Consider the following 21123-nt stretch of genomic DNA (forward strand, 5'->3'; position numbering starts at 1 on the left):
GGACTGAGTATTGGAAAATGTGAAGGTTTTCGTTGTCAGCTTAACATGGTACGAAGAATGAGGGCTAGTGCTGAGGGGGAGTGTTAAAGATCATCACTAGCCCAATAGAACAAATATTATCTAGAAGACTTTAGCTTGTTCTAGAACGCTCTAGAAGATTCTAGAACATTATGGAAGACTATGGAAGACTCCGGAATATACCGGAAGAGTCTAGAATACTCTAGAACGACATGGAAGACCCTAGAAGGTTATGGATCATTCTAGAAGACACTGGAGCAACCTAGACCTCTCCAGAACATGGTAGAATATTCTAGAAACATATGGAAGCATATAGAGTATGTTAGATAGTTCTAGAGTTATCTAGTAGGTAGTAAGTGTATACTAGTATCTAGAACCTTCCTAAGAGGCCTATAAATAGGTGTGGAGCTCATTTGCTCCAAACCATCCAAGAAAGCCTCAAAGAGAGCAAAGTGTGTAGTAGTCTCACAAAGTGTAAGGTCTTCTTAAGTGTCTTAATAAAAGTCTTTTTGTTTCCCATACAAAGAGTCGTGTTCAACATCATTAGTCAAAAAAGCAATGTTTGAAGGCTTACCTTCTGCCTTTAAATTTTTTGATAAATTAAATGAATTCTTCAAATTCACATTTAAACATCATTGATACTCCGCATTAAAAAATAAAAAAATATTTCTCTTGTCCCATATGTCCCAATATCAAAGAGTGGATCACTAAGATTTTAACAAAAGAGTTCTCATGTTTCTGTAATTCTTGTTTCATCATTCTATCTTTTAATTGGTTACTTAAGTTAACCTTTAGGCCCACTCTCCGTAATTGTCCTATGAAAATTTTAGACCAAGTTATACTGATTTGACTTGGTTTAGATCTTGACAGGGATATTAGGTTTTTGTATCTATGCTTTTGGGTGTGTGCATACACACAATCACACAGGCACATGCACACACACAGACATAGTGCATGGGCCTAAAATGTAAACAAAGTATATTTGGTAAAATCATGAAATTCCTCAGTTTAAATAGGTCAATAACCATTTATATACATATGATTTTCCATGGTTTATGTAATATAGTTTGGATATTAATGGTGAATTCACAATTAATGGTGGTTAGAAATTTTTTGGTGATAGTTATTTATATTTCAAAGAATGCCTTGGATACATTTTATTTTGGATCGTAAAGTTTAATTTTAGTTTAGTGATGTTATATTCTTGGGTATGCCATTTCCATCCATACCTAAGCAGGTGAATTCACATCACCATAAAGTTACTTGTGGTTGGGTTAGTGAGACTAACAGTAATTTTTACTTGAAAATCCAGAGTTGAAATTTTTAGTCACACATAATGGTTGCCTGTTGTACCTTGTGTATAACGGGTTGGTGGGTGGGTGTGGATAGAGGTTTCAATAGAAGCATGTGTGGGATAACCAGGAGAAACTAGATACCCCTGCTTATGCTCAGGTAAGTTTGGTTACAACCTTTCTTTCTTTTTATTTATTTTTCATTCTTTTTCCTTTCCTTTTGAAGGAAAGTCAAAACACAAAAATATTCGGTATTGATTAGAAACTAACATGAGTTAGTTACTGATGCTCAAAGTAAGTAAAAGAATCAATGCTTTATATTTCATGTTGGATCACAGGCCCTCAAGTGGTCTCTCAAATAACACACACTCACATGTATATATGTATACAGAAAGCAAATATGGAGAGATGGAAGTATTTTGGACTCAAAGCTGCTGCACACCCCACTAATATTCAGAAAACAAAGGGCTATATATATAGCCTACAAGTACCTAACCGAAGCCAACAAAAACAATCTAAAAACTATCTAACTACTCCTTAAGACTAGGATGCTTTAAAGACCAAGTACATTCACGTGCATTTCCCATGAACTGGTCAACTACCTTTATTCTAAAGCTAAATAAAACAAATACTAAATATTAACCCATATGCATCAAGATTATCCAACATTTCATATATTTAAATCTAATCATCTTTGTCTTGAAAGTATATTGTGAGTACATGTAATTTAGTTCACCAACTGTTTACAACAAAATTGAGGATATAGAAAGTCGCATAGTTATGTCTTGAACAATTGAAAACAACTTTTCACATAAAATGTAAATCAGAGACAATTATTTAAGCCCTATAATTACAAAAATGGAAGATCATAGTTTATATATTCTTATATGTTTCTTGACAAAATAATAGCACAAATTCTAAAAATAAGTTTTATATATTTGTATTTTCTGTAAAAAGTCAACCATCCATTTAAAAAGAATAATTAAAAGAATCTAAAGTCTAAACTTCAAAAATATAGAATGCCACTCAGCTATAGCTATATTTTATATAAGAAAATGAACCAACCAGTAAAAAGGATAAAAATAATCAGTTGTCTAAACTTAAAAAATATGGAATACCACGTGATCAGTGATAGCTGTATTTCTTTAAAAAGTCAACCATTCGATAAAAAAGAAAAAATAAGTGAATCCAATGTCTGAACCTAAAAGATATGGAATAAAACTCAGATGTTAGCTGTTCATATTTAGTTTATTATGTAGGTAATATATTCTTCATCTTTTATTTAGACCAGGTTTAAGTGAGTAGTGATTTTGTTTACGACGTTTCTTTAATTAATTCAACTGTTCACAAAAATTGAATATATAAGAAGTCAACAAAGTTAGGTCAAGAATAGGACAAAACAAATTTCACAAGAAAAATGTAAATCAGAGATCATTATTTGATTCCTATAATTAAAAAGTTGGAAAATCATATATTTGTTTATGTTTCTTGACAAAATAATGACACATTCTAAAAATGAGTTTCATATTATTTTCTCTAACAAGTCAACCAACCATTAAAAAAGAAAAGATAGAAAGAGTCTATTGTCTATACATAAAAAACAGGGAATACAACTCAGCTGATAGCTGCTGTTTATATCTAGTTTATTAGGTAGGTTAAAAAAAATTCATCTTTTATTTTAAACTGGTTTAAGTTGATAGGGATTTTGGTTACCGCCTTTCTTTAATAACTGTCTACATAAAATGAATATATAAGAAGTCTCAAAGTTAGGCGTTGCACATATCAAAATAATTATTCACAAAAAATGTAGATAAGAGACTATTTTCCGAGCCATATAATTACAAAAGATGAAAGATCATAAGTTATATATTCTTTTATGTTTCTTGACAAAGTAATGGCACATATCTTAAAATGAGTTCCATATATATATTTTTTTATAAAAGTCAACCAACCAATTAAAACAGAAGATAGATAGAATCTAATGTCTAAACTTAAAAAATATTGATAGTAATATCCTCACGCAACATATTCTCATTTACATTTCATTTTAAAAGAAAAGTCATGATGGTGGATGATAATCATTAATTAATCAACAATTATATATGTTGACATCACGTCCAATGATTTAGTCAAATTTCATTACATAAACATATTGAGTGAAATGTGTTTTTTGTCCTTTTGCTTATATAAAAATTATGGATTCCGCCCCATAAGGTTTTTATTGTGTGGAGGATCCTTGTACTTTTGGTGTATTATATATTTAACAATATATGAAGACATGTTTTTATTTTTTTTATTTTTTTTAATTATTACTCTTTGGTGGAAATGATCATTTAACAAATGTGAAATTCATAGCAAAGGATAAATTTACACGGTCTCAATAAAATATGTGATCATTTATGTAAAAAATAAAACAATGTTAATTTTATTAAAAAACTTTTTTCTAATTTGGGCATTTTTGTGATCTTTTTGATACTTTAAGGGCTTATGTTGATAGTGTGGAGAAGTGTGATGACTGATAATGAAACGCTGAAACTAGTAAATATACACAGGGATTATAATTACTTTCTTTGTTTGCTTCACTCCCTCGTTAATCGATCTGAAGAATTGAGAGAAAAGAGTCTACAGTGAAGGAAAGGTACCCACCTACTCGAATCAATCCTTGCTGAAAGAAGAAATAAAGGAAGAAATCTTATGGAAATTGAAGTATAAGCTTGCAGAGTAAAGAGCTTAGAAAGTGTGCCTCCTGAGTTTGGTGTTGCTGGGAATCTGAGGTACGTTCCTCAAGCTGATATACTGATTAATTATAAGTACTTACCTAGAAAGAAATGGAAGTGTTAATGAAGTTTTATATAAGTTATTGAATAAATTTATCAAAGAGTTCAAAAAATGTCGATCCGGAATGTGAGAAATCGTATACTGACCTAAATTTGTCAAAGCTGTCAAGTTTTTGAATTAGTGTAGTTAGATGATCAAACTAAGCAATTTGTGAAGTTAATATGTTGTTGTACATGTATGTTATAAACTAATGGGATTTGGAGCAAAATGAGTCTAATGGTGTGTACGTGTTGTGGATCCAAATAAAAAATCTAACAGGGGGACGAGTTGTAATGCCTGGGAATTTCGAAATGCTGATTATTCAAATACAGTGTAAGTTGATAATTGATGAAATTTCGGTGTATAAGTTATTTGACAAATAGCATAACTGATGAAATAAATTTTGGGGTGAGAATGTGCAATATAAGAATAAGAAGTTTGGTGGCTAAATGTTCAGACTCCAAAACTCAAGTAAATTTACTTTTGTTTAGTACATAACAAAAAAACATGTTTAAATAACTCATTCCATTCCTTCGAGCAAATCTAACATGACAATGAAATGGAATCATCTATTCTATTACCTCTTTCATTCTATTCCTTCGAGATTCCATCCATCATACAAACAGACCCTATGGGAAGTATTATACTTTTTCGTTATTTTCACTATGTGGTGAAATAAATCCTGTGGAAATTGGAGTATGAGCTTGCAAAGTAAAGAGTTCGGACAGGGCGTTTGCTTTAGTTCAGTTTTGCTGGAAAATATTCTCCACTTCTTTTAAGAAATATCTCAATCTAGAATATAGAGTAAAACATTACTTTGTATGATGTGATTGTGGAAAAACTAAGTAGCTAACTCACATTGCCTACGTCAATTCATTCCTACCTTTAGAATTGTGAATTGTATTGTACTTTCAAATGAGTTTCTATAACCAAAAAATGAAAAAGAAAATGTGAGGACTAGTTATGAGATTTTCTACATGTTAACCTGTTACTTGAGTAGTGAGTTATGAGTTCTGACATGGTTTTGCTACATGGTAACAGGTTTTATTGGCAACTCACATCTCTTTGTATAAAGTTCTTATCATTGAGGTTCTCAAACCGGTTGTATTCTATCCCAACAAATCAACACATTGATGGCATCTTCATCATCTTCTCCTTCTGTTCCGGCCTTTTCTACTCAACCGTGGAAGTACCATGTTTTTCTTAGCTTTAGAGGCGAAGATACTCGCAGGACTTTTGTGGATCATCTCTACACAGCTCTTGAACAACAAGGGATCTACACTTACAAGGACGACGAAACACTTCCACGGGGCGAATCGATAGGTCCATCCCTTGTGAAGGCTATAGAAGAATCTCAAATTGCTGTCATCATATTCTCAGAGAACTATGCCGACTCTTCATGGTGCTTAGATGAACTTGCATGTATTATCAAATGCAAGGATGTGAAAGGCCAAATCGCTATGCCCATATTCTACGGTGTGGATCCCTCTGAAATACGAAAACAAAAACGAAAAATAGGAGAAGCATTTTCCAATCATGAGCTGGAGAACAAGAGCAAGGTTGATTCTTGGAGAAAAGCACTTGTGGACGTAAGTAACATAGCTGGATGGGAACCCAAGCACGTTGCCAATGGGTGATGCTCTTTTTTATTTTTACACTTATGCCTAGAATATGCATGTTCTACAACACATTTATGCTTGTACCTTGTTAGCTTTTTATTCAAATATAATTCTTCTTGATGATGTTGATGACAGTGATAAAAAAAATACTTGACTAGATCAATTGATAAGTTATGTATAGGCTTAATTAATGTTATGATGGACTTCATTGACTTCTAATTCTAGTTTAATACCTAATGCCTTGCTGATCAAGCTATGAAAAAAAATCCATCTTGCTTTGTTTTTTGCTATTTGAAAATATTCAATGTTTCCCAAGAATATTGCTACTACATTTACTTGTGATATGAACTTTACAAGTCCAATTTTGAATCTGAAATTTCTTGGAGCATGAAACACATTACTCTTTTCTCCATTCAGTTACGTGTTAATTAGCCGTGTATATCCAACATGTAGGCATGAATCAAAGGTTATCAAAGAAATTGCTGACACAATTTCACAGACTTTGAAGCTAGTAACTTCAAGTGCAAACGAGAACCTAGTTGGAATAGTGGCCCGCATGGAAAGTTTGAAATTAGAGTTACAAATTGGGTCCGGAGGTGTGCGCATGATTGGTATATGGGGGGTTGGGGGTGGTGGTAAGACTACACTTGCATCTTCTATTTATGATGAAATCTCTAGCAAGTTTGATGGCTGTTTCTTTGTAAAAAATATCCGGGAGGAATCAAGCAAGAATGGTTTGGTAAGCTTGCAAAAAAAAATTATTTCCGGTGTTTCGAAACAAAAGGAAGTGCAGGGAATAGAGAGAGTTGAGGAAGGAAGACGCATGATAATGGGTAGGCTATGCCATAGAAAGGTCCTCATTGTTCTTGATGATGTCGATCGGCTTGACCAACTAGAAGCCTTAGTTGGATCACATGATTGGTTCGGTGAAGGAAGCCGAATAATAATCACAACTAGAGATGAGCATGTATTAAATGCACACAGAGTCAATGTGACACACAATATTAGCTTGTTAAACAATGATGAGGCTATTAAGCTCTTTTGGAAGCATGCACGCTGGGATTACGCACCCATGGAAGCTTATGAGCAGCTCTCAAAAGAGGTGGTCTCTTATGCCGGTGGGCTTCCATTGGCACTTACAATTCTCGGTTCTTTTCTGTGTGACAAGAACATTAAGGAGTGGAGGAGTGCATTAGCTAGACTGAAAGAGATTCCAAATGATAATATTTTGGAAACGCTAAAAATCAGCTTTGATGGACTTGCAAAGGTTGAGAAAGAGTTGTTCCTTGATATTGCATGTTTCTTTAGGGCGGAAGAGAAAGACAAGGCAATGGAGATACTCGAGGCTTGTGGTTTTCATCCAGTTATAGGAGTGAAGGTGTTGGTGCAAAAGACTCTCATAACCATTTCAGATGGAAGGTTTGATATGCATGATCTGGTGCAAGAAATGGGACACCACATTATTAGAGGAGAACACCCTAATAATCCTGGAAAACATAGTAGAGTTTGGAAGAATGAAGATGTTCTGAAAATATGTGCTATGGATGCAACCATGGTAATGTTTAAGCTAAGCTTTGTATGATATATCCTGTATGTATAAACAAACACTTTTGAATCAATCCTGACACCATTTTGTTCCTCTATCTTAAGGGACTTGACAAGATCAAAGCAATAAATATGAGTTTCCAGTCTGAGACAGAAGAAGAAGAGGAAGATCTTCCTTCGGTTGCTGCAAACATGAAGAACCTACGGTACATGGATTCGAGAGGTGATCCTGCAAAATCATTATTTCATGACCTTCCACCAAGGGAGCTTTGCTGTCTTATATTGTCCTCAGGATTGCAAAAACAACTTTGGGAGGGTTGTAAGGTAATTCATATTGTTTATCACTTTATCTAATTAACAGATGAAAACAAAGTTGATGATGAATTACAGACATGACTAATCCTGAGTAAATTTCAATTGTCTATAGTATTGAAATGCATGTCCATGGACCTTTATTCTGTGAATGTCCTTTGTCTTATTAACTATAATTTTTTCAAAATATAACTAGTTTCTTGACTTATTATTCATTGTAATCCATGTTATTTATGTAAAGCCCATCTTCAATCTAAATATCCTCATGTCTTAACATACATACAAATTTCTTTTTGTTTTTTGCGAAAATAAATACCATGTCTATTTACATGAAATTTTAATCTATTTTTTGTTGATTAAAAAACATTAGATCATTGATATGGGTTTAAAGATCTTTTAGTATCTTGTTTTTCTTAAGTGATATATAGATATTTTATTAAACAGTTGAACTCTTCAAATGATTTCCATTTGTGGATGGAAGGAACTATTATCTCAAGTGAAACCGTGTATATCTGATTATTCATAAAAGATTACAACGATCCTAATATATATATTGAAAGATGCTATTAGCTAAATACAATTAGGTACCCTCTAATATAAAACAATGTATTAAACTAAACTAATTAACTTAGTCTAACATTCCCCCGCAAGCTAAGGGCGGGAAACAACCTGTAGCTTGGATCGCAAGAACAGAAATCTTTGAGAGGGCAACGGCTTTGTAAAAACATCAGCGATCTGATCAGCAGTGGAAATGAACTGAACACGGAGTTGACCGGAAGCAACTCGTTCACGAACAAAGTGAAAATCCACTTCAACATGTTTAGTGCGTGCATGAAATACCGGATTAGCAGAGAGATAAGTAGCACCAAGATTGTCACAGCAAAGAGTGGAACGCAAGAACAGAAATCTTTGAGAGGGCAACGGCTTTGTAAAAACATCAACGATCTGATCAGCAGTGGAAATGAACTGAACACGGAGTTGACCGGAAGCAACTCGTTCACGAACAAAGTGAAAATCCACTTCAACATGTTTAGTGCGTGCATGAAATACCGGATTAGCAGAGAGATAAGTAGCACCAAGATTGTCACACCAAAGAGTGGAACGGAAATCCATTTTATGTCTGTTATAGGGGCGTAGGTGAGGAAAACACTCACAACCAAAAACCCGAAGAAAAGTGTAGTCTGGCTTTCGATTGAATGTATGTTGATAAGGTGATCTGTTTGATGAGGTTCGAGATGGTAGGCGATTTATAAGGTATACTGCTGTCTCAAATGCAAATTGCCAAAAACGTTGGGGAAGATTGGCATGAGCAAGAAGTGTGAGACCAGTTTCAACCACATGACGATGACGTCTCTCAACAAAACCATTTTGCTCGCTAGTATGAGGGCATGACCGACGATGAATGATTCCAAGGGATGAGAAATACGAAGAGAGATTGCGAAATCCCCCTCCCCAATCAGTTTGAACACTTTTGACTTTAGAATTGAATTGTCGTTCAACCATTTTAACAAAATTGATGAAGGTTTGAAAAACATCAGATTTATGTGGTAACGGGTAAAACCACATATAACGAGTGTGATGATCAACACAAAGCATAAAGAAACGACAACCATCAAAAGATAAAGTTGGTGCAGGACCCCAAACATCACAATAAATTAAGTCTAAAATGTTATTACTTCGAAAAGATGAACTAGGTAATGAAAGTTTGGAAGATTTCCCTAATTGACAAGAAGAACATAAATCTAAACATTGTTTTGTGGAAACAGGAAGCGAACAACTAGAAACAATGGTATTAAAAACTTGTTCATGTGGGTGACCAAGGCGGTGATGCCAGACACTTGAAGGAGCTTTAATTGCTGTGAGAGCGATCTTTGGTATTGGCTTCAGACTGGGAAGACACAGAGAGTAGAGACCATTATTACTTGGTCCCGTGAGAAGAGTGGTGCGAGTAAGTTCGTCCTTCACAATAAAGAAAGAAGAGTGAAATTCAAAGAAAACATTGTTGTCATTACAAAATTGTTGGACAGATAAAAGATTTTTCTTAACTTCAGGAACATGAAGGATATTAGAAAGATCAAAGGTTTTATTGGAAGAATAAATTTTTGAAGATCCAATATGAAGAATAGGGAGAGAATTACCATCACCAACATGAAGAGAGTCTGAACCATGATAAAACTCAGAAGTGTCAAGATTGGACAAGTCTGGTGTGGTATGAGAGTTTGCACCTGTATCAGGGAACCAGGTAGTGTTTGAAGTGGCGAAATTGGCTTGTAGGTTCGATCTTGTAGGGTTGCTAGCACCTTGATTATTTGGACACTGAGATGGTAAATGGCCAATGCCACATCGATTGCAATGACCAAACACAGTGTTTTGTGTGGAGGCCCAAGCAAATTGCCTAGAAGAGCTCGAGTTGTTGTTATCACGGGATCGATTTTGGAAATTTCCACGTGAGTTATTTCCACGCGAGTTTCCTCGACGATTGCCTCGATAGTTGTTTGCGGGTCGTGAAGCATAAAACGCTTGAGGAGTGCACTTTGTGGGGCAATCGGGTTAAGTTGGAAGCCAAGTTGGGACGCCATATTATGTAGAGATTGAAGTTGGCTTTGAAGGTTGATTGTGTTCCTGTTGAGGCAGTAAATACATGTGGCTGTGAAGCAGGGACAGCAGCAAGGTTTTTATTGATCATGTAGTCATGATCACTAAGCAAAGCATGCAACTCGATGAAGGTAATAGGTGGGTGACGGGCTAGAAGGGTGGACTTGAGTCCATTGTATTCTTCACGTAGCTCGGATATAACAAGAAGGACCAGATCCTTGTCTTTAACATGCTCACCAATGTTGGCAAGTGCAGTAGCATATTCTTGTGCACGTGCAAGGTAGGTAAGAGGAGTTTCATCACCTTTCATGGCAAGTTTTAGCAACTGAGTTTTCAGAGTGTACTCTCTGGAGGAGTTGTTTGGAGCATAAACACGTTCTAAATGTAACCAGAGATCTCGTGAGGTACTACCTTGGACGTGTTGGAAGGAAGATTCTGATATGGTGGAGATAATGATCATACGAACATGAGCATCGTTAGAGATCCAACGAGGGTAACTAGGGTTGTCTGTAATTGCATCTCCTATGCCGACTTTGGGCTCTGGGCATAGTATTGTACCGTCAACATAACCAAACAGATTGTTGGAGATAAGAAAAGGTTCGATCATAGCCTTCCAATACCCATAATTCGTGGGTGAGAGGGTAAAAGCAAACTTGTGAGAGTTATGAGAGTTTTTCTCTTGTGTAGTGAAGGCAGCTATGGTTGCCATGAAGCTTCTTGATTGACCAGCGATTAGGGTTTAGGCCGTGTCTTGGACTGCAGACGTGAGGGATGGCTGATAATAGCGTTTTAGGTTTACTTGGCTCTGATACCAAGTGAAACCGTGTATATCTGATTATTCATAAAAGATTACAACGATCCTAATATATATATTGAAAGATACTATTAGCTAAATACAATTAGGTACCCTCTAATATAAAACAATGTATTAAACTAAACTAATTAACTTAGTCTAACATCTCATATATAAATAGTGTATAATTGTGTCTGTCTTTTTGTGTGTGTGTGTGTGTGCCATTTTCTTCAAAATCTTGTCACCATGATACATTTTTGACTTGTTTGCACTTGTATTTAACAGTTTCTGCCAAGTCTGAAGTTACTGAAACTTCACTTTATGAATAACCTAATCATGACACCAGATTTTAATGGACTTCCAAATCTTGAAAGATTCAATCTTTACGGATGTTGGTGTTTAAAAGAGATTGATCCATCGATTGGATGCTTGGAAAAGCTTGTTTTCTTATCTATAGAAGATTGTCCTAGTCTTGAGATGTTTCCACCCATTAGTGGAATAAAGAAACTCGAGACCCTTTCATTCTCAGGTCACATCAAACTTGTTAAGTTTCCCAAGATCCAACAACAGAAGATTGGGAGAGAAGTTGCATCCCATAAAAAATCTTGTCTAAACTCTTTTGTTAATTGTTTGAGGTGTAGTTGCAGCAATCTTCCTGGTGTAGAATGTTGTGTAGATGAGCCTGGTTTATGTCACAACATAAGGTTAGGGTTTTTTCACAACTTGCAAGAACTCAGCTTCTTAAGGAAATTGAATCTCAGACACCGCCATTTGGAAGATGAAGACTTAGGCTCTGATGTTTTAGAGTTTCCCAACTTGCAAGAACTCAATCTAGAAGGAAATGACTTTTCACGATTAAGTTTTAGTTGCTTGCGACTTCCTCGGCTCAAATGGCTCAACGTGTCATCTAACGAAGACCTTGTAGAATTGTCAGAGCTGCCACAAACTATAGCTGTTGTTAAGGCGAATTATTGTAGATCACTTGAAACCCTTGGAGACATTTCAAACTGTAAATGGTTGTGGAAAGTCTCACTTCTGGAGGATTACAAAGTAGATCCACTTGTTGGTGAGTTATTATTAGACTGCATGCTCCAGGTTTGGCTCTACGTACCTTTTGAATTTTGATCTTTATCACATTAACGCAAACATACAAATAAATGAATGTGTTTTCCATGGCAGGGGAATGCTATTGAAGATCATTTTATCAGTTTCAGTATTCCACATCAGATTCCAAAGGGGTTTGTAGGTAGCTTCTTTAGGGGAAAAACATTTACAAAGCATCTCCGACATCTTAATTACTACCCCGTGCATAATAAATCTGATGACGACACGTTTAGACTGCATCTTCCAGATGATTGGTGCAATGACTTTTGTGGGTTCTTAATACGCATTATTAGCCAAGGCCTATGTATGTGGATGGATATAAGCATCAAGCAGGATCCAGATGAAGAAGATTCTCGGTTTGAGATTTGGCAGGATCATAATGAATCACCAGAGCATGAATATGGGGGAGATGTAAGGACACACGTGGGATATGTTTCCTTTAGTTCGTTGAGGCAAACCACATCATTGAATTCATCATGCAGTATTATTTCATTTTCCATAAAGGGGTATATAACTTCATTTGCAGCTGAACTTGTTCCTAGAAAAAGTAAAGATAATTTGGTGCAAACAACAAAAGTTGCAACAGATTCCTCAGAATTTTGGGATGGGGAGAAGGATCTTTATAAGGCATTTATGATCCAAGATGATTCAAAATCTTCTATCAATATTATATGGCAATAAAACATCGCAGTCTGAACTTATATATGATTGTGATTACACTGCAACATACATGGAGAAACAAACTGCTAAGGGAGGAGAATGGATGACCTGAAGATGATGTTGCTTTGAACATTAAGTCTCTACTAGAATAAAAGGTATCAGCAACGGATATTTCCCGTAGGTAATTTAGCGACGGAACTACGAGGGTTCAAAAACGAAAATACACATATTTTATTGATTGTAGCCTTTTAGCGAAGGGCTAACGAGAGATTAACGAGGAAATGGCGACAGGTTTGCAATGGGCTTAATCCCTCGCTGAAAGATTTTCAGAAATAAAACCCAGTCGGTCACTGATTTTCATTTCTCTCCTTAGATTTTTCATTCCCCCAAATTTCACACAAAAAATAATTGGTTCCCTCTTAAGTCCACAGACTTCTTCTCCCTCCCAAATTGAGGTTGTCAACACTCACCCTATCGATCAATCGCTTGCTCACCATCACCTAGAAGACCAACTCTATCCTCACCAAGATACGAAAAGGGAAGGTTCATGCTCCATCCCTAACACCGACGATTTCATCACAGGTAAGCCCTCGTTTCCTCTGATTTCTTGGAATTGTTTCGTATAGGGATTTGAAGTTGTTTATTTTATAGATTTGGACCTGATTCTTTTCTACAAAAGAGTTCGATTGAGAATCAGTTTGAAACACATTCCAAGAAAATACTACTGGTTCCACTTCTTTCTTTTTTTTTTTTTTTTTTTTTCATAAAAGCCTATTAATTTGGTTATGTTTGTTAGTAATCAGTTCACCAAATTCTGTTATATGTTTTCACCTCATTGTTTTGTGGTGTATATGGAAAAGCTCACATTTTGTAGCTGGACTTGTGTCCTTTCCCCACTTGTAACTTGTCTCCTTCCCCTTTGTTCTTAGAAAAAACGAATGAGGGCATATAATTTGAACAAAAACACAAGGTTGCTTTAACAACCAATTTCAAAGAATATATATTCAATTTATAAACAGATATCAGGCTTTACCACAAAGTAGGTGTTTATAAAAAATAGGTTTTTCTTCGGATTCTCTGGCTTGATGTTTAGCGTATGTTCAACAAATTATGTATTCTCGGTATGCAAAAGAAGATGTAAAATTGTAAAGGAACCTTATCAAATTTAAAGCATTCCTAAATATGATTAAAATTCATAATATAACTGCTTTTCCAAGAGTATGAAAAAATGTAAAACAATAAACTAAAATGTACATGTTTGCAAAGGTCTTCAAGAAATTCCGAATAAACAAAGGGCTTTACTTCATTGAATTTAGCAATGAAAGAATGTTTGATTAAATCAGTCATTTATTTGCATATGTCAACCACAATGGCATTATGCAACATCAAAAGTTAAAGAAATTCATAATTGAAAAACCATCTAAAATTCAATCCTTTTGAAACTTATCAGAACCAATTTTCCTGTTCAGGGGAAATATGTCCAAATATATAAAACATAAATAAAATACATTATAATTTTGACATACATACAGATACATAAAATATATAACATATATTACATACATGTTTATCTTAATTTTTTAAGAATTCAATGGTTAAGTTCTTGTTCAGGGGCAAATCTGTCTAAAATTAAAGATCATATAAAACATACAAAGAACAAGCCCAAAATGGCAATGTAATTTCAAACCTCAACCCATAATGATAATGTACTTCCATTGCTGGTGAAAAGTAAAAATGATAACAAATGCAGGGGAAAAGAAAAAAAAAAAGCACTGAATAAAGAAACATAAAGAAAAAGCAAACAAGCCATAAAGTCAAACCAATTATACATACAATGAAGACAAAAGTTGAAGACAGATACAAGAGAATATTATCAAAGAAAAGAGTTGACCACTTAAATTGTCCAGTTGCATTTGTTATATTTTTTTTGGCACCTATAAGTTTTGTATTTATGTGTAGTTGCATTTTTTAAGTATTTAAAAGTTACCAAATTGTGCAGATTACCCTTTTTTGTGCAGGTGTAGTCTATGATTTTTTTTTATTTTTTTTTACCATTAATGTATAGATTTCTCATGGTTCAATTCAACAAGAAGAAATAAAGATATTTGGATTTTATTTGAGTTATAAGAGTATTGATGTGCTAATCTAATTAAATATTTAATACCAGAACACAAAAGGGTTGTTATTTTGATAAACCCTGTTAAAAGTTCTTCCAGCTGATCAATAGAGAGGCACATAACAGATTAAACGATGTATAGATAGGAAAACCCATGATGAATGGAAAATCTGACCTTTGTTTTCCATTTTGTGCAGGTATCAAAAGCTGTTATAGCAAGGAAAAGTTGACAACCGAGACATTAGCCAAGGACTACTATCTAGGAGTTGGCATCTAGGTATGTTCATTAACAATTTGGTATTTCATTTAGTTAAAAATCAAATTATGGACTGCTTAGATGCCTGATTTTGATTGTGTTTGTAACATGAAACTTGTATAATGCTTACAAGTATGATTTTACCTATTATTATTTTCTGTTAAGAAATGAAAGTATATTGTTATTCTGAGTAATATATTGTAAATGTGTTTGCTATTCTCGCATAAATAGTTGTAGTATATTTATATCATTTGTCAAAAAATGTAAGTGAGTTGATGTGGTGGGTTATAGAAATATATTATGTTGCATTATGGGTGAAAATGAAGTACAATGCTATATGTGTAGCAAGAGTACGCATGTTGTTAATCTTGTATTTTTTTTTTTTTTTGGTTTAAAGTAATGGGTTATTCCATTGGCCTTTTTTTAGATGGACAAAGTCTTGCTTCTCATTGATGATGTTTTGTACCACAGTGAGTCGTTTTTAATGGTTATGGTTAATTGAAAAACCTTCCTTCATTTCTTTATATTTGAGCATTGTACTTTCATTTCTTTGTATTTGAACATTATTATACTTCCATATCTTTGTATTTAAGCATTGTACCTTTAAAAAACTTACCCATTATAGTGATGTACAAATAAAAATCAATTTCAATGCTATGCTTTGGTATATTTTTAAAGTTTAATGTATTAAGAGGCCATATAAATTTTCTTTTGATGTTGATTCAAGTTGAAAGTATGTTGTTACAAATTGTTTGCTTTGTAGGTTATTGTTGATCGTGTTCATGAGGAGGAGATAAAGAATGAGTTTAAGGTGGAACGTGAAGAAATTGAGGCCAAAAAGCAAGAAATTGTCAAGATGTATGACACTTTGAAATTGAATATTAATCTTCATTTAGCTAGTCAAATATTGTTATTTAATTTAGTAGTTGAATTTTAATTTTAGTTTGATATATACATTGAATTTCATTTTGTAAATTCTTATTATAGATTTGGAACAACAAAACTAATGATATAAATGTCATCAACGACCAAAATGTGACGAAATCCATTGGTTTTCTGAGCTTTCCGACAAGTGATTATGTAGCCAAATAAATCAATAGCGACGGATTAGCGACGGAATAGAGGTTCCCTAAGCAGTTTATGTCATCGCTAATCCGTCGGTAATTCGTCGCTAAAGCCCTCGATAATCCATCGTTGACAATTAGCGACAAGGGTTTTTTCGACTGACCAATTCCGTCGCTGATAAAAAGCTGATAGAAAAAGCTAAGCTTGGGGAGGATGAGGAAAATGTGATTTCTGATACGAAGTTGAAAAAGAAAAATTATAAAAATGAGAAGATTTCCGGAAAGAAAATGAGAAAAAGAGAATAAAAAATCCGAAAAAAAAACTTTTTGTCCGATAAAAATCTAAAGTCTTTTCAGTTTGCTATACAACCATCAGATGCACCCATTATGCCACATCTGAAGGGATATGTAGTGAGGAGAACGAGTTGAACTTCAGAGAAGTCTCAACCACTCCTTGGTTGGACAAAGTCGAGCCAACGACTTTATAAATGGGCGGCGTTCTGGGAGGCAATTCGATGAGTAGTTTATTTTTCTGCTTTCAATAAAGAGATAGTCGCAGTTCCAAGCAAGCTTAGGGAAAGCAGAGAATCGACAGAGTTGCTGAAATTTAATTTTTTTGCTAACATCTTCGTCAAAATCAGAAATTTCTGCAAACTTATCAGGTACATTTTTTCTTTGCTGCACCATTTTGTTTTTATATGCCTTATTAAACTGTTCATTCCTCTCTTTGAACATTGAGGACAATGCATCATTTTAAGCTTGGGGAGAAGGTTAGTGTAAAAATTTGCATTTTTTGTTAAAATTTTTTGAATTTTCTGTTTTTTTAGTAAAATTTTCAATTTTCCTTTTTGCATTTTATTTTCTGTACTGCATTCGCATAAAAAATTTGAAAATTCCAAAAAATGTTTTATTTTTTTATTTTTCTGCATTCATAAAAAAAACCCAAAAAGATATTTTATTTTTTTATTTTTCTGCATTCATAAACAATTGTGTTATTATAAATTTGGTGTTTAACTTGTGCATAATCATTGCTTTGTCATTTATAAATTGGTAGGCCTAGATATTTGATCATAATAGCTAGTAAATTGGTAATCAATATAATCTATCCATTAAAAATCAACCACAGGAGAAGGTGAAATCAGATCTAGGCAGAAGTATTCTTTTAATTTTTGAAGTTATTTTGTTTTAGTTTCTTGCTTACTGGTTAGGTGATATTAAGTTATTCTGATCTTGAAAAAATCAGTAAAAACCCCCCAAATCATAGTTTGTTTCATAGTTTAATTAGAAGTAGTTAATTTAATTAATTGAATTATGTTCTCTGTGATCGACACCCGACTTACCTGAGCTACACTATAATCTGAATAGGTATACTGCCTATAGGTGCATAGTTAGTAAGAGTTTGTTAGGTTATAAATTTAAAACTAAGTAGGTACTTTTGCACCGCATCAATGGGCATTTGATCGCATAAATCATATTGATTAAATACATATAATCACATTTCACTAAGTACACGTGAAAACGAATCTTGTCCGTATATATATATATATATATATATATATATATATATATATATATATATATATATATATATATATATATATATATATATATATATATATATATAGGAAGGATCATTTGAGAACCTATAGTTTCCCGAGAACCCGAGAACTAAAAGTGGAACGTTCGACTAAAATTTTTAATGGCTTAGATTGATTGTGGCGTAATTGTAATTATCACTTGTTTAAATGGTATCTTAGACATTTTATAAATAATCACAAGGGCATATTAGGAATTAAAAATATCATTCATAATAATCAATTTAATAAACTAAAGAAACCCACACTCTCACACACAAAAACACGTCTTTTTTTCCCTTCCTCTCTTATCTCTCAAGTTCTTCACAACAGCCTCCCCACTTCTTCATCTGCCTCCTTCCGATGAATCTCTCCCCGTGGCGATCTCTCCACCTTCGATTTCCGCCAAAAATACTACCATATTGAGGATCAAATCGACGCACAGACTAACGATCACTTCGATTTGGCGAGGATCTCATACGAATCTAAGAATCAACCGATCTGTAATATTAACGCAGTGAACTAGATCGACGAAGCTTTGTTCTTGGTTGCGTTTATAAATGGTCGATTCGTTTGAAAAATCTCTTATTAATTTAAACAAGTCAACTACAATCAATGATATTCTTGTTTGATCTTTCAAATAATCGCAGTCATGATTCCATTATGCTCCGATCGATTCATGCATAACAAGTATTTCTAATTCTAGATTAATCGATGTTGCTCAAATCTATTTGCAATTTTCTCTTTACACACAACTAGTGATTCTCTGTTTATGTATAATTCCCGTTCTTCGTCATCTGTGCACTGTTTTGCCGGATTTTGATGCTACTTCTGGATTAATAAGAATAGGTTTTCTGTTTTAGTTATACTATATTTGAGTTTGATTGGTTATTAAGGTGATTTAGTAGCAATTATATTATTTTCGTGTAGGAATTTGTTTTTTCAATGCTAATTGTGCTATCTAACAGCTTCTGAATAGGAATCACCATCGATTCTTATGTGTTTTATTCGATCATCATCATTGTTGCACCTGCATATCTTAAACGCCTGTTTTCCTGTTTTATTTGACTGGACTGTATTTTTTAATGAAATAATATGAAGTTTTTGAATGATAGCATAGAAATTGCTTTTGTTTCTTACATGAACTAATTAGTGAAATTGTTGGATATCCCAATCCAAATCCAGTTACCCACATTAACCAATCTGAATAGCTTAAATGGTTTGAACTATAAAATTGGTATTTAGGTAATTCAGTTTTCCAAATAAGTAAAAGAATCTTTTTTTTGTGTGTTTACTTAAATCTAATCTACCTATTCAAGGTTTTTGATAGTTGCTGCACAAAGAAAACCAGTGCTTCTTATTGCATCAAATTCATCACCGAGTTCTTCCACCTAATAGTTTCTTAAATCTGTAAAACAATAAGCATGGATTTTTTTCTTGATACATAATGTGGAATTGTCAATAAAACAACCCGTATGAATTATTGCTGCAGCAGTTTGGAATTGTCTTATGAAGTATAAAGCTCTCAAAAACTTCAACTTTCCTCCAACAGAAACCTGCGAGTTGCTCATTCTGGATAGAATAATCGACCAGGTTCATACTTCATACATTATTATATATTCCTATTGCAAATCTGTTGTTTTGAATTTGTCTTGTTTTTTTTTTCTAGATTGCTCATGTTATTCACGAATGGAGATCTGGTGCCACGTGCCATGAGTTACTTAACATGGATAGGAATAAATATGTTCATGAGGTTAGTCTCTGTTTCTAGGCATGGATTGTTCATCGATTTTTTTTACCTTTATTTTATGGTGAGTCATGTTGTATTCTCTTGGCTTCTAATATCTTATTTAAAATTGGTTTATAACTTTGAAAGTATATTTGAATCTTTGATCTCTATTTTCTTTCTTAATACAACTCATGGGCAGTTTTCTTTTTTACTTAATGGGCTTAATGAGTTCAACACTTAAATTTGGACAACTATGGTTGTTTCTTTTTTACTTATCTAAATTTATAAAAAGTTCAACATTGTAATTACATGTGATTCACATGTAAATCACATATGAATTACATGTGATTCACATGTAAATCACATTTAATTCACATGTGATTCAAAAAATACTTGTTTTAAAAAAATCTGAAAATTTGAAAATTTTGCACTTTTTTTAAAAAAAAAATTGAAAAATACTTTTTTTAAAAAAATATGAAAATTTGATTAATTATGTAATTTTTTAGACATTTCTATTAATATTTCCAATAACACAAAAAATTAAACATTAAATGATATTGGTATGATTACGATCATGCCCTCAATGAATTAGTTTTGATCTAACACTCAACTTTTAGTTATCGGGAAACTATGAGTTCTCAACCGATCTCACCCCTATATATATATATATATATATATATATATATATATATATATATATATATATATATATATATATATATATATATATATATATATATATGGGTGAGATCGGTTGAGAACTCATAGTTTCCCGAGAACCCGAGAACTAAAAAGTGGAGCGTTAGATCAAAACTAATTCATTAAGGGCATGATCGTAATCATACCAATATCATTTAATGTTTAATTTTTTGTGTTATTGGAAATATTTATAGAAATGTCTAAAAAATTACATAATTAACCAAATTTTCAAATTTAAAAAAAAAAAAAGTATTTTTCAATTTTTTTTAAAAAGTGCAAATTTTTCAATTCCGGTGTTGGTGGTTGGTGGTGGGTAGTCGGTAGTGGTGGTGGTGGAGGTGATGAGTATTGGATGGTAGATGGTGAATAGTGGTGGTGGTGGGTGGTGGTGATGTCCAATAATGGATGAAGAGGGTGGTGGTTGTGGGTGGTGGGGTATGGGTGGTGGGGTATGGGTGGGTAGTGGGTGGTGGTGGTGGTGGGTGGGAGGTGGTGATGATGAATGGAAGTGGGTGGTGGTAGGGGTGGTGGTAGGGGTGATGGTTGGATGGTGGATGTGGTGGTGGGTGGTAGGTAGTCGGTAGTATTAGGGGTGGTAGATGGATGGTGCATGGGGGTAGTGGTGGTGTTGGGAGGTGGTAGTGGGTGGTGGGGTGGATAGGGGTGGGTAATGGGGATGATAGGGATAGTGGGTGGGTGGTGGGTAGTCGGTAGTGGTGGTGGGACTCGGGTGGTGGTGGTTTTGGTGATAGGTGGTGGTTAGAGGTGGGTGATAGGTTGTAACCCCCGCAGATTCGGGCTATTCATTTTAGAGACAATAAGCATCAAAAATGAGTTTTTGATGGAATATTATTTAGAAGGATTAATCTTAACCAAGTTGTAGTATATGTTACAAGGGTTCCGTACATATAAAGAACGCCGAAATCCGAG

General features: G+C 33.9%; 1 protein-coding gene across 4 annotated transcripts; it reads left to right on the plus strand.

The window, feature by feature from the left end:
* The first annotated feature begins 3786 nt into the window (after positions 1 to 3786).
* Positions 3787 to 16077, plus strand: LOC145133165 (TMV resistance protein N-like). Of its 4 annotated transcripts, none has more exons than XM_079068101.1 (9): positions 3787 to 4084; positions 4407 to 4460; positions 5169 to 5760; positions 6200 to 7301; positions 7397 to 7615; positions 11277 to 12086; positions 12171 to 13337; positions 15069 to 15148; positions 15891 to 16077. In XM_079068101.1, exons 3-7 carry the CDS (start codon positions 5261 to 5263, stop codon positions 12774 to 12776), a joined length of 3237 nt encoding a protein of 1078 aa, XP_078924227.1. In that variant the 5' UTR covers positions 3787 to 4084; positions 4407 to 4460; positions 5169 to 5260; the 3' UTR covers positions 12777 to 13337; positions 15069 to 15148; positions 15891 to 16077. The 4 variants fall into 4 exon arrangements, with proteins under 4 accessions (XP_078924227.1, XP_078924229.1, XP_078924228.1 ...); XM_079068102.1 differs by lacking the exon at positions 4407 to 4460 and adding an exon at positions 13407 to 13482 and having other exon boundaries at positions 3788 to 4084; XM_079068100.1 differs by lacking the exon at positions 4407 to 4460 and having other exon boundaries at positions 3788 to 4084.
* Positions 16078 to 21123: the final 5046 nt, after the last annotated feature.

Source organism: Lactuca virosa, chromosome 8, assembly GCF_052849685.1.
Source record: "Lactuca virosa cultivar CGN04683 chromosome 8, Lactuca_virosa_CGN04683_v6, whole genome shotgun sequence".
Taxonomy (NCBI): Eukaryota; Viridiplantae; Streptophyta; class Magnoliopsida; order Asterales; family Asteraceae; genus Lactuca; species Lactuca virosa.

Coding starts and splice junctions, on each gene's coding strand:
- LOC145133165 (XM_079068101.1), top strand. CDS start 5,261: ATGGCATCTTCATCATCTTCTCCTTCTGTTCCGGCCTTTTCTACTCAA. Junction 7,302..7,396: donor GTGCTATGGATGCAACCATG/GTAATGTTTAAG, acceptor CTCTATCTTAAG/GGACTTGACAAGATCAAAGC. Junction 12,087..12,170: donor TATTAGACTGCATGCTCCAG/GTTTGGCTCTAC, acceptor TTTCCATGGCAG/GGGAATGCTATTGAAGATCA.